Source organism: Lissotriton vulgaris, unplaced genomic scaffold (assembly GCF_964263255.1).
Source record: "Lissotriton vulgaris unplaced genomic scaffold, aLisVul1.2 SCAFFOLD_1016, whole genome shotgun sequence".
Lineage (NCBI taxonomy): Eukaryota > Metazoa > Chordata > Amphibia > Caudata > Salamandridae > Lissotriton > Lissotriton vulgaris.
Genome location: NW_028243438.1, coordinates 492,680 through 511,272, shown reverse-complemented (window position 1 = coordinate 511,272; position 18,593 = coordinate 492,680). Strand labels below are relative to the sequence as shown.

Genomic DNA, 18,593 nt, shown 5'->3' with positions numbered 1-18,593 from the left:
TGGATCAATATTACAAACACACTCGAGAAGTGGATCTATACGCTCTTATTATTTATAGAGCCAGATTTTATCCATTTGGAAAGAGACTTCATTAGCCAAATGTCGTCCAGTTCTTACCTTGATCTGTAAGGTAGACTGGCCTCACCCCACCTGGCAGCGGCTCAGGGGAAGATGAAGCACCGCTCTAGAAAAACATGTGAAACACATGTCAATCACAATGTGCACAACAAAATACAGAACACTCTCCATTATCAGTAGCCGGATGTATACGGGACTTGCATCTGTGGTTTAGTGATGCCGTTCCCTATGGCGACTGAGAAAAGACTCCGCCGCGTCAAATGGAATCGTGCGGGAATGGAGCAGCATAGCGAGAAACCAGAATAGTAGGAGCTCGTCTTACCTTTCCGTCGGTACTCCAGGGCCGCGAAGTCAGACATCGTGGTAATAGCAAAAACATCGAAAAATGCACTTTAGTGCATTTTTCTAAGTTGGATGTTACACACGCACATGTCCTTTTGGACATGTGTGTGCGCACCATCAGTCTACATTGACATTTCAGGGGTGCTACAGGACACCCCTGGCACCCTTGAAATCGCATCCTTATTTGCGATTAGCAAATTGCTAGCAAATAAGGAGGCTGTAGGAATCGCAATTTATTTTGTAATTTCTACATGAATCCCGATTTGCAAGTCCTTAATAGCGATTTCTTAATAATCGCTATTAAGGACTCGCAAATCGGGACATTGATGAATCTGGCCGAATGACTTTTATTTTTGTTTTCGTTTAAAAAATATAAATAAAATGCATTGTCATTTACAATGCCAATAGCTCAAACTTGTGTAAATGTGAGACCTATTGCATTGCAAATGCTTGTCCTTTATTTTCTTCAGCAATTTGTTTTGCTTTCATATTGGACCAGGGCTTGGTTTCCATTTGATTCTTGCATTTGTGTGACTAAGCATTGTTCTTCACATGGGACAATTGTTTCTTATGTTTCTATTGCCCCTGGTTCCAGGTGGTTGTAATAGTGCCACCCCTATTCCTCAATAGCGCACTACATCCATCTAGGCCTTCAGCGCTGCTCTTGAGTACTGCACTGATCTGAGGATATGGTCCAAATGCTCAAGAAAGGCCATTTCACCTTTCTAGTTTACCTTTTTGGCTGTCCGCAAGACAGCCGTCTTGTCTGTTTCCTATGATAATGCTATGTGGATTGCTTTGTCACTTTCTGCTTTACCAGTTTTTTCCAAGTATGTGGCATCTCTCAAAGAAGAGGGGTGAATGCAATGACAATGCATCTTCTTTTCTTTAAACTGATCCACTTAGCTGTACAGCTGTTATCAGTCAGGTCCCTTCCAGTTATTCTTAATAATCTCTTAATCCCAATGTAGTCTGTGTATGTACCTTCTTCTCAAGCTACTTCTCTTTATCTGCCAAGGGTTCCTCGCTACTCCCAGTCTTTCTTGATTTCCTACAATACAATTGTATGTTGTTAGTTATTAGCAAGGGACAGTTTCTTATGCTTGGCAGTCTGTTCTAGTTCACGGGTTTCGATCTACCAATCTGCAGGAGGGCCACGAAGCTAGTCCTTTTCACCTCCCCAGAGAGACCATAACTTCTAATTGTGACAGAAATCACAGCAGTTCATACAGAGGGGAAAGAGTAAGGGGAGGAGAGAGAAAACACTGATGCTAGGCTTGGCACACTTGCCCCCGGACAGCTACCGAAATCTGTAACACACAATGTAAGATTAGCAAAGAACCTTGTATCATCAGTATATCCAGTCATTCTATCTAATTACCTTAAGTAACATGTCCTCTAACTCAGCCCTTTCTTCATTAAACTTAGATGCAGTCCACCCCATGAATTATAAAAAATAATGATTACTTTTGTCATTTGGAATCCATGCAGTGTGAGTTTCACATATGAATCTGCAAACCTGCTAGAGAGTTCAATGCACAGGAGTTCACTTAGGTCATTCTTAAAAATACATGAATATGACGAAATGTACAACGGTGGAGATGCAAACAGGAGAAATACACAGTGCAAAATAGGAATGTGCCTAAAAAGCCACAAAAGTGATAAAAAATAAAGCACACAAATATTCAGGACTTTGGAATCCTAACTTATCGTGAGTACAATCTGAATGGACAACACAGTTCAAAAAGCAGGAGGCAGAGTTCAATCTGACACTCATTCTGCAAGATATTGGCACCTTCATGATCCTCTGATGACAACCAACCATGAACTGCTTTGGAAATCTGGAAGATTCTGACTCCATTCTCCTTTGTTACGATAACATCCAAGATGGACGCAAATTCAGAAATCCTGCTACCAGGGAGATTCCAATTAGTTTCCTTTTGTTGCAGTACATTCCACCTTTCCTCTTATCCTCATCCTCTTCCTACCTAGCATCTCATTAGCAGTAAGCATTCATCCAACACCGTTTAAACCTATTATTTCCTGTAACTCTTGAGTTCCTGACACCACAGTGTTGCGCAATCACGATACCGTCCTGCAGATCTGGTCTTTACTATGATGTGTTGCTTCGTTCTCTGATGAGTACATGCGCACTCTTCCTAACGTTATTTCCCCATTTCAGATGTTAATAGTCTAAATTGGAAAGTAGAGGGATTGGACTTGGCTTTCTTCGTATCTTCACCCTCAAACATTTTGCCTTCACCCCTGCTGTTTGCTGAATTTGTTTTAGTTGGCTTTGGTGCTCTGTGCACTATGCCACTGGTAACCAGTACCAAAGTGCTTGTGCTCCCTGTGCCAGGTTAAGTGCTTTCTCCCCACAATGCTCTCTTGCAGAAGTGGCATAGGTAAAGCATTGCACTATGTAACACACACAAAAATTAAACATGACCACAAAGAAGTCCATCGAGCAGTTTGGTACTCGTCCGTTTGTGGTTAAAAGCTCATGGGTTCTGTGAACCATTCAGCACTTCCAAATGCATCCGCACAAATAGTGGTTAATACTTGTGGAGCCCAATGTTTGCTGCCATGTTTTTTCTAATCTGCTTTGTGGATTTCTTTCATAAAAGCATTGACAGGTTTTGCATACAAGGAGCTGGGACGATTATGACTGCATGGGCATCCCGGGCTTTTCGGCCTAAATTCCAATGTCACACGTAATCTTTAAGTGACTGATTACCAACTGATACCTTATTATGTAGCAATTGCTTATTTAAATAGTGACTGGTTTGAGATTAAATCTACTAGCAAATGACATCCTTACCTGCTTTATCTGTTTAAACTGGGTATTGTTTGCCCTTTGACTTACTGGCTGAAATATATGGAACAACTCCTCAGTGAAGCAATTTACCTTTTGACAGAGATGTCTAGCAGCTCTAAGTCATGTGGACCCATTTTAGCCGGTCCTCCAGTTTTAGCCAACAGTACATACATGCTGGGATGTTTGAGCTTCGATGTTAGAAATGAAATACAAGTCCATGAACTCACATTTGCAGCTGTATAGAAATGTTTTATGAACTGCAGATGTTATACAAGACATACATTACAGCTAGTTATGGCGATCTGTGTGCAGTCTCCATTTGTAGCCTTTGGAATACCATTTGGTAAAGTCTATCTCGCAGCACCGCACAACAGGAACAGGTTCCCCGCCAATAGGCAAGTCAACCTCATTTGTGTTATACCATTAACCAGTGGCGGCTCCTCCGCTAAGGCGGAGGAGCATCGCCCTACTGCTTTTCGCAGTGAAAAAAAGGAAAAATAAAATGATGGTAACTCGACGTTTGTTACTGCTGCGCTCTTGGCGGGCGGATCTGCTGTGCTCTCAGAGCAGGGGGAGGAGTGGTGGGCACTATATAAGTGTGATGCGCTGCAGATATAGAAAGCTGAGGCCTGCTTTAAGCAGAAAGTGAATATCTAGAGCCTTCTAAACTCGTGCGAATGCACTGTGGATATTTTAAATCTCAGATACTGGTAGCCACGCAGCCTTTTGCATGAAGCCTGCCTTTTCCGAAGTCGTCACATGGTGGGTGGGGTCAGCAGGTCTCCCTGACCCCACCCTTGAATGAGTTACAAATGGATGGGGTGGCAGAGACTCCAGACCCTGATAGACATGTAGCCTTTGGTGCTACAGTGCTTAAGTCGGTAGCACCCAGGAGTTAACTTTAACTTCACGTCATCAGGGGGTGGAATTTACTGCCAGATGCAATTCTTTTGCTGGGCTGATGACCTTGCAGACTTCAGGGCTGTGAGAGGGTCAGCCCTGCAAATACTAATTGAAGACACCCAGCGCTATCTGCATATGTGTATTGAGCACATGCGAACATAGAAGCAAACGGGATCGTGATGCCGTCAACACCCGCATTCAGTATTTCAGAGGAAGCGGTAACAAGCTTTATCTGCATCTGTTGTTATTCTTAATTAGATGTTTAAATAATTAACGCACAGTTAATTAAAGGAGAACTTAAGGAGGGCGTGGCTCTACAATCCTACATAGCGAGCAACCCATGCCACTAAGACTTTGTTCCTTGTCGCAATCACCTTGGCATGGCAAGTGAGTGAGCTTCAGGCTCTGTGTCAATCCACCATACACCACCTACTTCCCAGACAAACGGGTTCGGCAGACTCCGACATCCTTCTTGCCTAAAGTTGTGGCGCCGTTCCTTTTTGATCAAGCCATCATTCACAGCATTCTATGATCCGCCTCCCCCTCTAAGGAGGAGGAGAGACTCCATTGCTTAGACCCCATGAGAGCACTGAGTTTCTACATAGATCATACCACAGAACACCAGGTGGACAGTCAGCACTTTGTGGGGTTCTCCAGAGCTAACATCAGCAAGGCAGTGCCGAAGAGAATCATTTCCTGCTGTATCTTGCTCTGCATAGAAATCTGCTATGCATTTGCAAAAAGGCAGCCTCCAGATGGACTACGTGCTCCTTTTTCCAGGGCCAAAGTTGCTAGAGTCCCAGTCCTAGACATGTGCCAGGCAGCTACGTAGCGTACCTCCATACCTTCACGAAGGACTATTGTGTGGACATTCAGGTCCCCCTGAGAGGGCATTTTTGCCCACTTGATTGTTGAAGGACTTTCTGGTTTGAGTTCCACCACAGACCTATCCATAAAGTATTGGAATCTGAAGATACTTGCCTTAGGTAACTCTCTTTCTGGTAGAGACTCTAGCCACAAATCCCTCACCGACCCTGCCCTCCTCCCACTTCTGTGATTGGACTGTATCTGTTAATAATATCCCAAGTCTAGGAATCTGCACACTTTCTAATGATTTGCTTTTGGGGCTCTGTGTCGGGCGTGGGCAGTCTCAAAAGTAACTGACATCAGAGCGCTTTAGTGGCACCTATATAGGCCCGCACGTCATGTCCGTAACGTAACCGCGTCAGTGCTGAGCCGCGAGGCTCCTCTTTCCGGCACACAGACATTGCTGAAAAAACTTCCGAATGCAGTCTGACGCATGGGGAACATGCCAAAAGTGAGGACTCTGTGGTTAGAGTCTCTACTAGAAAGAGCATCACAAAGGAACATTATTTGATCTTTATGTACATCAGCCCATTCTTTCAAAGTTTGCAACAAAGATTTGATGAAACAGTGTTCCATCTGCATCCAAGAGAATTGTTAGACTTATTAGTCTTGTAGGCCGTGTTTTTCCTCTACAAATAAAACCCTGATCCAAAAGCCATCTCTGTGCAATGTATTTCATTTCAGATAAGCCCAGTGATGGCATTACCCATGACTGAAAATGTGTTCTCATTAAAAAAGTTATTCTATTGAAAGATGCACGCGCTCATCGTTTTGTCTTTCACTCAAAAGTATAGAAAAGGATTTGGGCAAAGTAGCTAATCTAGAGATGCATATTGTTCTACTTTACATCTGTGGTGGTCATAGGATGAGGACAAGGGAAAGCAAGATAGTTAACACAGACCTGCCTCTGTCTCACTTAGTGAGGCTTACACACAAAAGTCTACTAATCTGTAACTGTTCGTCCTTGTCCTTGATTGGTTACTGGTTTAAGTATGAACTTTGTCCGAGCAAAACCAACAATACAATACCATTGGGAATCTCCTGGCAAACATAAGAGATGACTGGTGGAGTTTCTGCATATGATTATCAACTTCCTGCTATTTGTCCAGGGTCTGTCTCTTGCATGCCTGTTCCTTGAACAAGTGCTACTGAAAGCACAGGGTTCATGGAAGCCAGGGTCGATAGTCTCTAAACAGTGAACAACATCCATGGTGTGTGCAAATGTGTTGTTTATTAATTTGTGTGGCCCTGTCAGAGGCAGGAGGCCATTAAGGGTGACTCTGATACCATGCTCTTGTCATTGATCCTCGCCTGTGGTTTTAACATATGCTGTCAGTCATTAACACCTATGTTTTAGTACTGTTTGGGTACCATGGGAATTCGAAATTACAGGTTTTTTTCTGTTCTTAGTGAACTGTTTTCCCTGAGAGAATAGCATATTGAAGTCTATATAACTGCGCCTGTGCACTTCTTCCTTGGCCTTCCTAATGGCCACTGACTTTAAATAACTGTTCTCTCCTCTACTTAGTCACCATTTTCTTTGCATATGTAAAAATGATTTTAAAAAATCTGCTCCCACTTCTTTATTATTCTGACTGGGTGTTCTCCTGCAAAATGGGCATTTCAAATCCTATGTCTCTTATAGCATTAATATACATACCACTACCTTTAATTTCCATCTGGCCATACTTGATCTTATCAAGCAAATGAAGGAAAGACTTCTTTGCCTCAATGCATTTGAAACGGACTGTGCGCCTTTCCTAAACTACTTTTACATTTTTGAGAGGTAACTTGTCCTCAATAGCTAAAACAAATATAGTGGTATTGCAGATGATATACCGCAAAGTACAACATTATTTAGATAATGAACATGCGGTTGACTAAAATATTGTTGGATGGAACAACATAGTAGGACCAGTGCTTCGTTTAAGCCAGTAGTTGCCGGCTCATTTTTCGGGGCGGAAATCGCCTCAATGAGGTTTTTACCACGTTGTGACTTTATCATGGATTTTTTATCATGCATGTTTTACCACGTGTATGTTTTTACAACGTGTGCCTTTACCACGCATTTTAGGTAAGATGGGAGCCTGGGGGGTCTCCCCCCACAAATACATTGCAATGGTATACTTTATAAAAGCATATACGTTTAAAAAAAATGTGGGGTAAGAAATGGGTGGTTAAGGCATGCAATGTATTTCCCTGCGTTGTTCCGTCGTACAACCATTTTTGGGGACTGGGACTTATTTTCCCGCATCAGAGATTGACCGAGAACAAGAGAGTGAAAAACAAACACAGGGGAAAGAAGGAGGAAGAGAAAACCTAAAAATTGCCACAAAGGGAGAAAGCAGGAACCTGCAAGGGAGAGTTAAAGAGACAGGGAGTGTATCGTAGTGGATTAAATCGACATGCTGTGGAATCAAGATTACGCTTCCTTGGTATTTGGTGTGACAACATTTAACAACACCGACTGGCCACGGCCTCTGAGGGGACTGCCACTCATTCTTTTACACTTAACCACTGAGAAGGACAACACACTCGTTAGTACAAGCTCTTTTAGGGCTGGTGTATCTGGGCGGGAGGGAAGTGGGGAGTTATGTTACTGTATTGAAATCTTTTTCCTGTTCTTCTTGACACTTGTATAAAGTTACATTTTATTTTACCTCACTGGCTAATGGATGTAAGCAATGGAGGGTGTTTTATGAAATACAAATAAAAAGACTTAATACAATAAAAATGCTTGGAAAGGCAGAAGTCTGTGGACTTTGTTGACTAAGCAGGCAAAACTTCACCGGCCATCGAGGCCAAGTAGAGTAAATTTAACTCCTTAGCACTCAATTCCTTCTGGTAGTTTTGACAAGATGCACTAGACTTACGGTTCTAAAAGGTACCCCAAGATAAATGCTGTTGGTACTGGGAATGTAAGACTAATTTAAGTATATCGTGCATGTTTATAAAAGTAAACAATAGGGGAAGTAGTTATCTTGTAATGTTCCCGCTGTTGACCCGAACCTTATCATGATAGCTGTATTTCCGTATAAAAATGGCAGCTCTCTTTGAACTTGTTCTTTCGCTATGTACACCTACTTGCTTTTACCAGTGTCTCCTTTTTCTTTTTATGAATAGAGACCCTTGCACAAGGCGACTTTACCTATTTTTCTGCTGTTTGCTGGCTGTATGGACGTTATTTGTATGACACGTTAAAGTATCCCATCGGATTAGTGGAGTCCTGTTGGGGAGGAACACCTGTTGAAGCCTGGTCCTCTAGAAGAGCGCTGGAGAAATGTGGGCTGTCACCACATAATGGAAGGTAGGGACTTTATGAAGTTGTAAATATGCTTTAAATATGCCAGATTTAATCACGCTGCAGCCAGTGTTTGGTCAATAACACATATATGACTTTCTGTCATTTTGCCAAATTCGTACATGCAATAGAAGTGACATTACAGCCACCTGAACTCTCATAGCATCAAAGGAAGTTGCATCACTAAACGGTGATTACCCATGACACACTAATGTTTAACAATCAAGGCTAACCCAGGTGAAGAAAGAGTAAATGCTTAAAGGCAAAAAACCATCTATTACCTCTATTTTTAAAAGGCTAGTACTGGTATTGATGCCTTCACTTGTGTTGCAACCCTCAACTATATATGGCTTAATTAAATTAAATTGTATTCAAGAATTCATGATGTGGTATGTGATATATAAATATTTTAGGAACAATTGTTATTCTGGTTACGTGGTTTATAGTCTGCTATGTTAGTAGTATTTGTGAGGGCAGGTACATCTCAGGGCTTACCGGTGTTGCATAATTATTGAGTTAATGGCCATGTTTTCAGAGTCTTGGTGGAAATTAATGTGATTGTCCTCTTGATACTGCTTTGTTGAAAGACGGTTCCTCATCTTGAGTACCAAAATAGGTAAGTTAATTTGCATCTTCGAATCAAATATTGTGTTGATGTCTTCAGTAAGCAATGGGACACAATCATTTTAGCAGCACAATGTCTACTAAAAATCAGTGTATATACGCGATTGGTATTATTGTTTGTACTAAGTAATTATGGTAGAGTTGCACTGCAGTTTTAGATTTCTAAAAACTTTTGTCCATTTTAATGAATATGAAATACATTTTGCAAGAACCTTTTTTAGTTACCTTATAATTTTGAATTTTTATGGGGGGGGGGGGCTAAATGTTATTTGGGGGTACAACATTTTTCCCCTTCTCAGGTCCTATTGTAATGACGAATTCATATAGGGTTTCTTATTACAGTGTGGGGCGCCAAATAAGAATCTTCCAACAGAGAGCATACTACTCTGTGAAGTAGTGTGTAGTTGGAAAGGTGTTGTATATGTTATCATGCTACGTGGGAAGTGTTTGGGTTTGTGCGTGAGTAATCAGAGGGGTGCTCCTATCTTGTCTTGGGGTGCAATGAGTTACTTGGAGTGTGATGGAGGAGTTATAAGAGACAAGCATACACAATATAATTGTAATTACCTGGTGGTAATTATGCACTCTGAAGGGCCTATGTTATGTTTTATGATTTCTATAATACTTAATGTTGGTAGCAGCAGAGATTTACTTGGATGGTTGGTGTTCTAAGTAGTCCAGTTGGAGCCGGAGGGGGACTAAAACTTTTCAGCTGCTACAGAGCAACAACCTAGCCAACAGTAGTGTGTGACTGTGTACGAGTCCACAAAAAAGGGGGGTAATTGGAGAAGGCTCAGTAATCTGTATGGCAACACTTATAGGGCAGTCACAAAAATAAAATGGTGCCAGATGGGAAAGAATGGAATTTAGCAACACAACAGTAGGCTGCTGGAGAAATACTCGTCATGAGAGAGGAACGACTTAAAGAACAGTCAATATGTGGGACGAGATGTGGCCTAATAGCCTGAGCTGGCAATCTTGGATCTGAGGAACCAAGTTCGAGTCCCGGTGTCTGCACAACACTCTGTGATTCTGGGCAAGTCCCTTAATCTCTCTGTAAAAAAAAAAAAAGCTGACTGTGCGCTATATAAAACAGGAAGAAAAAAATGTTGGCTACCTGAACATACACTTCACTCTCTTTAATAGGTGCAGATTCAACCTACACTACTAGACTGAATGAAGCAAAAATTTTGAGTGGGGGCTCAAGACCTTCTTATGCTCTTAAATGCTCCTGCTGAGCACCGGTTGGCCAGGCAAGTCACGCCAACTCAGAACCTAGCCACACTGATACCCTGCACATGCCAGGGTGAGCGATTAAGAGCTTGGTAAGTATCTGTCATGAAAGCACAAGAACAAATCAGCCTGCCCTGTGTTAACTTTCTATACTCACCCCTTCATGCGGGCCCATTGCATTTCTTGGATATTGTTAGAAATTGGGTTGTTGGTTGACTGGGGGTGCAACCCTAAGTTAAACAGCTGCCACAATCCTTGGCACAGAGAAGTGAGGCTTAACTTGGAGGCAGTGTGCACAGTATTTGTGCAAAACTTCAAACAGTAAAACTGTGGAAACACCACACAGAAAGGTACCTCACCAGGTTAGAAAAATAGAACTTGATTTAATAAATTAAAACAAGAGCAAAATCTTACAAATCTAATACGTATAACTTGAGATATTAATTTTTAAAGAATAAACAGTAAAATAGCGCTTAGAAGCAATAAGCACTCAAATGGGATATCTGGTCGCACCAGACTGAAACAAAATGAAGAGTTCAGGCTGACTTCGATGGCGTACAGGACGAATACAGGGTCCTTGTGATGCCCGCTGAACAAAAGTCCCTTAATCCCGGTTGCGTCGACAAAGATGCAGGGTTCAGTCGAGTGATGCGTCATTGTTCCCCAGGCAGTTGGGGTGATGCCTCAATTTTCTTCAAATACGATAGTGGCGGTGTGTCTGGTCCGAGGGCGATGCACCTGTTCTGAGATGCAGTTGTTCCGAAGGTGATGCACCGGGTTTCTCAATGTAGTAAAGGTGATGCGTTGATCTTCTCCACGCAGTGGCGGCGATGCAGTGGTTCCTAAGCAGCTCTCAAGGCGCCTGTTCCACTGGAGCAAACACCTTAGGCCCACTTCCAAGGGTCCAGATCTGGTGTGGACAAGACAGAGGTCCTCATCCTCGGACCCACCCCCTCAGCCTGGGACGACTCCTGGTGGCCGACCACACTGGGAACAGCACCAACACCCACCGACCATGCACGCAATCTAGGATTCATCCACAACTCCTCCCTCTCCATGTTCAAGCAGGTCAACGCCGTCTCCTCCTCCTGCTACAACACCCTCCGCAGGATCTACAAGTGGATCCCGACTTAAACAAGAAGAACGGTGACACAGGCCCTCGTCAGCAGCAGGCTGGACTACGGCAACGCACTCTACGCAGGAATCCCAGCCAAACACCTACAACGACTACAACGCATCCAAAACCCCTCCGCCCGACTGATCGTCAATGTCCCCCGCCGCAGCCACATCACCCCCCACCTGAGAGACCTACACTGGTTCCCCGTTGACAAGAGGATCACCTTCAAGCTCCTCACCCATGCACACAAAGCACTTCACAACGCTGGACCAGCCTACCTGAACAGCAGACTCCGCTTCCACACCCCCACCCACCAGCTCCTCTCCGCCAGCCTCCCCCTCGCCGCTGTCCCCCGCATCCAACGAACGACCTCCGGCGGCAGATCCTTCTCCTACCTCGCCGCCAGGACCTGGAACACCCTCCCTACCCACATACGGCAGACCCAAGACCTACTTGCCTCCAGAAGACTCCTCAAGACCTGGCTCTTCGAGCAGTAGCAGCATCCCCCTCCCCTCAGCACCCTCAGGGGTAAGTAGCACGCTTTACAATTACTCTGATTAATTGATTGATTGATTGGCACCACTGGACATGGCAGATTCACAAATTGCAGAGTCCAAGTGTTGGATCTGGCTGGTTGGAAGTCTTTTATGTTCCTCAGACTTCACATCAGGAGGCCAGTCCGAGAGCCCTTGGAGTCACGCTTGGTTCAAGTGAGGTGGGTCCAGTCCTTCTCAACAAAGTTGGAGAGAGCAGCAGGCTGTAAGACAACACAGCAAGGCACAAATCCAGCAAACAGCAGTCTAGCAGTGTGGCAGTCCTTTAGCAGCACATCAGTTCTTCCTGGCAGAGTAGTCACTGGTCCAGAAATGTACTAAATTGGTGGTGTCAGTGGTCCCGTACTCATACCCAGCTGTGCCTTGGTGCCCTGGCTCCAGACTCACTACAGGGGGTGGACTGGACACAGCATATTCAGATGTAAGTGTGAGGCTGTGCCCAGCTCATCACTCACAGCCCCAAGAATAACCCATCAGTTCTAACCTAAGACCCTTTTGTGTGTGGCTGTCTAGAGGGAATACACAAAGCCCAGCTGCCACCCAACCCAGACTTAAGAGAGACCAGCAACAGACACCAAATGGCTAAAGTAAGGAAATGGCAACTTTCTAAAAGTAAAATGTCGCATAAATGTGCTCCATTTACATGTTGCACAGTGAGAAAAGCGCAGTGAAATCCATTATTCATCAAATATTCCATTTTATGCAATTGTTCATCCCAGTGTTATTTCACAAATTTGTCAAACGTTTTCATTCTTCTGTTCGAGACTGCGTGAATCCCATCTTTTTACTGCCATTGACATGCCAATCCAGGCCTTAATCAATAGCACCTGGGGGTTCTGCAGGCCCAAGCAGCCTCATTAAAATACCCAATGCATTTCGGGCTCACATACAGACCTTCCTCAGGGGTAGTTGCAAAGTTTAAAAATAAATATCAGTGTCGTCTATTTGGCGGAATTCTAAAATTAAAATTAATATTGATCCTTCTCTGATTTCTTACTGGGCTGCTAAGGGGATCTCGTTGGTTAGACATCTTTATGGTCCTACTAATGAGCCTTTGCCTTTCTCCTCCTTGGCTCAACAATTTTCCTTAACTAATTTAGATTTTTATACTTTTCTCAAAATTAAAGTGGCACTTGCTAAGGTGCATCTTCATCCTACTTCTCCTATGATTACTCTTTTTCAAATATGGACCAAATCTGGTCATGTAGCCTCAAAAATTTATAAATTTTTATCAACAACTTCACTTCCGTCTCATACGGTTTCTCAGGAAAAATGGATACGTCACTTTGATCATGGTATCACTGACCATATTTCTTCAGATTCCTGGCAGATGATTGGTAAACTTTCTCTTCGTAATAAAATTGCCCCATCGTTAATGCAATCTAAATTTTTCTCTATCAACCTTCTTCATTGGACGCCTGTCTGCTTACATTCGCTCAATCTCAAAGAAGATAATTTGAGTTGCGGATTAGCACCAGGTGATTTTCCACATATGTTTTTTGAATGTTCTTTACTCCAACCCTTTTGGGACCTCATTCATAAACACATCATGCTTATCTTTGGTATTAAATTCCAACTTTCTTTCCCATTAATTCTATTAGGTCCTTTGGCTGCTCCAGTTCCTCTCCCCTTGGATACCATGGAGTTACAGTTGTTTGATCTTTTATTGACCGTTGCTGTGAAAGTGATTCTTATAGATTGGAAATCCTTCTCCTCTGTTTCATATCATACTTGGTGGGCATGGGTTTCCTTCTTACGAAGTGCTCATACCTCGGTCGATCATGCTCATCTCTCTCCGTCTATTGCTAGTGGGGTTTGGACAGCTTTGGATAATTACATGGATTTGTCATCAAAGGGGTTGGTTGAGCAATATCCCTTTGTTGTGTCTGTCTAAATGGCGTCTTTGTTGTCGGGTTTATTCATTGGAAATCTTTCTTTCCCTTCTTCTTTCCTTCTTCTCTGTGCCCTCTCTTTTTTTACCTGTTCCCTCTTTTCCTCTTTTTTCCTCCCTCTTCTTTCTTCTATCCTCTTCTCCTGATTATACCAGCTGATAGTGATACTTTTGAGTTTAGATTCTGTCTAAAGTTACTTGCTTTACCTTAATTAATATATTTTCTGTTTCTAGCAGAATACTCCTATTCATGGATGTATTTCATATGAATCTTTTTTTTTGGACTCCGTCCTCTGATTGTTTGATTACTTGATCTCAACTGTATCACTTTCTTTGTATTATGTATCTTCATTTGCTTTTTCTAAAACAATAAAATCTTTTGAAATTAAAAAAAATATATATCAGTGTGAAGTATATTCTACAGCAAAAAAAATAAATAAAAATAAAAATAAAAAAAATAAATAAATAAAAAAATAAATAAAAAAAAAAGTATATTCTACAGCAGCTATGTGATCAATGCACTTCGTCTCTCACGATGCTCTGTTTTTCCCCCACGTAATTATACCTCTGTTACCATTTCCTCCACTATGATACAAAACATAAAAGCACTGCATTCCTTAATAAAAACGTGCTTCCCATGTGTCCCAATCAAGAGTACATTTTCAAAACTCTGCCAAAATTGAAAACCAAAACATACCACCATTTGCCTTCTGTACATAAACAATATTCCCCAAGTGTCATTATACCTGCTAATTTCAACACAAGTACTCTGCAGAACCTTCGTCTCTCTTGGGCGAAATCCAACAAAGTCAACCCCCACAGGTGTCACGTCTATTTCAACCCTCCCTAGTGGTTTTAAGTCCCCCACCTGATCGTAAAGCTTTTCAAAAACCATCAACATAGAAAGTGTTTCCCGTGTATTTAAATAAAATTACCCTCCATGTAAAACAATACCACTCGTAACTTTCCACTTGGCAAATCTGTAACAAAGCAAAAAGGCATTCCATTTAGCTCATAACTGCATTTCACCAAGACGCTAATGATTTAATGATTATAAGTCAATTGGTGGGATTGCTGTTGTTCCTCTATAGTTGAACGAAATCTATATGTCCATGAGATTTTTCCAGGCTGTCTCGGGCTGAATCTTATATTCTGATTTCATGTTTGAACCAGTTTCTTCTTTTCTTGGGTGCAACCAATTGGGAGGGGCACAATTATAATTATGTACATGAAAATATTAGAATGCACACCAACCTATTGTTAGTCAATCCTTTAAAATAATGCTCTATGGCAACATTTTGCGTGCTGACATGCTTGTGCTCTGCCTCAAACAGCACATAGATAATAATTGCAAAACAGAATGGAGCATAAATGTGCTTCATTTACATGTCGCACTGCAAGAAAAGTGCAGTGAAATCCATTATTCATCAAATATTCTATTTTATGCAATTGTTCATCCAAGTTTTATTTCCCAAATTAGTCATCACGTTTTCATTCTTCTGTTCAAGACAACGTGAATTCAATCTTTTTACTGCCGGTAACATGACAATCAAGGCCTTAATCAACAGCACAAACATGTCAGCATGCAACAATTCGCCATAGCGCTGTGATTTTAAATTGGGATTCCAGAGACACTAAACTTGGGGGTCTTAACTCTTCCCAATTGGAAATTTGTGAGAAGCTGGTTTGGTATATGATGTACACTTGTGTAACTGGACACCTTGCACCAGTCCAGACAACCCTTATGGTGATTTAAGAGGTCTTAGACAACCTTAGAAAGCTCTCTAAATGGTATCTGTGGAGAGCAGCCTTCAGGTTTATTCCAGAAGGAGTGTGAAGCATCTTGTTTTACCAGAAATCAATCTTATAGCATAGATTAAGTGAAAAAGAACCACACAAAGTATTTATACAATTATGTATTTATTATATAAAACTCTCTAACACATACACATATCTCCTACCTAGAGCTATGCATAATCCACACTATACTTTGCAAAGAAACACAGTAAATAGCACATAATACACAGAGGACCCCGAGTGGGGGACCAAACCATATACTAAGAAAGTGGTATAAGAACCACGACTCGGGTCAAGACAATGTCGAGAGGACTTAGAAGTGCTGGGGACCCAAGGAACCACCCAAGGTGAGTGACTAGGTACCCCACAGAGAGCGTGTGCAGTGTGGAAACAGGACCGCAGGCTCCGTACAAGTCTACTTGTAGGTCACGGTTGGATTTTGAAAGATTAAGGACCCTTCCCGGTGGACCCTGAAGAAACCCTGTGGAATACAGAAGGTTGGAGAGCCATCCCACCTGTGGATACCCTAATGCCTGCGTTACCTACGCCAGGGAAGCCGGTTCCATACATGTGAAGTGGTGTAGGAAACCACTTTCGAACCCAATGGAGGACTTCAGGAAAGTGCTGCTGCCGAAGAAGGAGAAAGTGTCGGGTGGAATCCAAAGGTGGATTCTAGCTGAGAGGTACCTGCAGGCAGAGGGGACAGAGTCTATGTCACTCAGGAGTTACCAGGAGACTTCGAAGATGAATGCCCTCTGATTTCAGGTGTTGCAGGAGTTGACGAGGACCGTGACTCTGCAGCTGTGAGGACCAGGCGGCGCTGAGGAGGACCAGGAGCCGGGCATGGCTGCCCCACGAAGGATTTAGAGTGCTGACGGGTTGGTGTCTGGCAGAAGCACCAACAAGCCTTGGCAAATGCAACCAATGCAGGAGCTGAATAAGTAGCAACGTTGGGACCAGCAAGGTCCAGGAGACTCACCACAAGCAGGGGAGTCAGGGCAGGCCCGAGCAGTCAGGGGAGCCCATGACAAGCAAAGGTGTCCCTCAAATGTACCCACAAGCCGGAGGCACTGACTTCGCGAGAGGTCTTCAAGCAGCTCACCAAAAGATGCAGGCCACGATGCACACAATGCGGTGTGGCCCAAGATTCGGGTTACTGGACATGCTCAAGTTAAGGGCTACTTGGAGCCCAAAGACCTTCTTGGAAGGAAGTCAACAAGCCTTTGCAACTGCAAGTTGACACGATGCACAGGGGTTCGGTTATGGCAGCCCCCACAAGGGTTACTGGCCTCAAACTTGGTCAGAGTGCAGGGCAGGCTTCAGGAGTTGTGGAAAACCACCACCTGTGTTGCAGAACCTTTCAGAGTCCGGAGGAGCTCAGGATCAGCAGACCAGCCAACTTAGTTGTGGTGGCTGCAAAGGCAGGGGAGTGACTCCTTTATTCCAAGGGAGATTCCTTCAGGTGTCTTTAATGCCCCCTGGCCTTGGCACAGATGATGCAACAGACTGGAAGGTAGACAAAGTCGAGCCCAAACGAATTCGGCAAACTAAGAGTGCCCAGACGGTAGAAGAAGAAGTGGTGTCTGATCTGAATCTTATCCCACGACTAATATACGGACCTACACCCAGGTAAGCCCTTAAGTATCCTAGGAAAAGGGTTGGGATGATTCAGGGGAACCTCCCAGGGTAGGGTCTGGCCAGTGGGGAAGTTACTCCCATGTCCTTTGTCCAGTTTTGCGCCAGAGTGTGAGCCAATGCCTTCCATGACTGGTTTGAACTGGACTATGCATGGGGACACCAAATGTGCCTCTCATGCAGACTGAGTGATGCTGGAAAGCGCACCCACTCTGCCCCAATACACTAAATCTGGTCTGGGAGGTGGTTACACCTCCCTGTGACAGGATGCCTATTGTTCTGCCTTCCCCAGCTCAAGCTTGGCTCAGCTGCAGGAGGGCAGAATTGTGTCTCTGGTCGACAGCAACTATTTTGTGCTGTCCGGGTCTGGACGACTGGCACCGGGGAAAAGCTCTTCCAGTGCTTGGAATCATACCTCCCACACCGTTTATGGTGTGGGGGTATGATTACAACAGTGTGATGCTAAACAGGATAGGATTAGTTGCAGCCAGTTTTGAGATGCTCATCGCATAATTATGCGGTGCCCCTGTAGATGGTATATGGCTGCTTCACTGACAACCCGGGAGAATGGACTCCGTAGGCTGCAGGGGTGTCCTGCTCAAGCAGGGGCACCCCTCACGTAAACCCCAGCACCCTGCTTTCAGGATTGCAGAGGCCTGCTATAGAGTTGACTTATACATTTTAAGTGCAGTGACCATAGATATAGGAAACATATATCTTTTGTTAGTGGTGCTAGCACCAACTTACACAGGCTGCATTGGCAGGCCTGCAGTTCCATTTTGAATGGTCTCCCATGGGTGGCATAATGCATGCTTCAGCCCATGGGGCACCTCTGGGGTACCTGTGCCCTGTGTAGCTTAGTACTATATACTAGGGACTGACGAGGGTACCCCAGTATCTAATCTGGGATGTACCTAAGTTCTGAACATAACAATTGAGGGAAAAGGCAGATAGCCTGAGATCCTGATTAGCAGGATCCCAGTCAAAATTATCAATAACAGCTTTGCAGTAGGCAGAAAGTGGGGGCAATAGAAGCAGATCCTTTAAAATTACACTTATAAAATCTAATAAGGTAATCCCAATGTTATCCTATGGGAGAGCTAGGCCTTGCAATAGTGACAAATGCCCGGTTACTCACCGGAAATAACCATTACTCCGAGTCCTCGTCTCCCCGTCCCATTCCTGAGCCCTTCCCTCCCTCCCTGGTTTGGGGTGTCTGTTGGTGATTGTATGTGTTTCGTTATGTTGTCTTTGGTATTTTCAGGATGATTCTTCCGGCACTTCCCCCTTTGTAGTCATGTGATGGTGACGTCATCCTAGGGGGAAGTGCCAACAGCTCAGCTAGGTAGGGGTTCTGTAGAGCAGACTAGCTGCTCACTTCATCAGGAATGGGGGTAATGACTTTGGGACTTATTTACTACCAAGACATGTAA

At 43.5% G+C, this 18,593-nt stretch overlaps 1 protein-coding gene across 2 annotated transcripts in view; it reads left to right on the top strand.

Annotated features, from left to right (window-relative positions):
- Positions 1-18,593, top strand: part of LOC147668346 (sialate O-acetylesterase-like) — a 615,033-nt gene that overhangs the window by 238,700 nt on the left and 357,740 nt on the right. For both annotated transcript variants that reach the window (XM_086948579.1, XM_086948580.1), the window contains exon 5: positions 8,132-8,315. In XM_086948579.1, the coding sequence (XP_086804705.1) occupies positions 8,132-8,315 (184 nt within the window). The remainder of the gene's footprint in view (positions 1-8,131; positions 8,316-18,593) is intronic.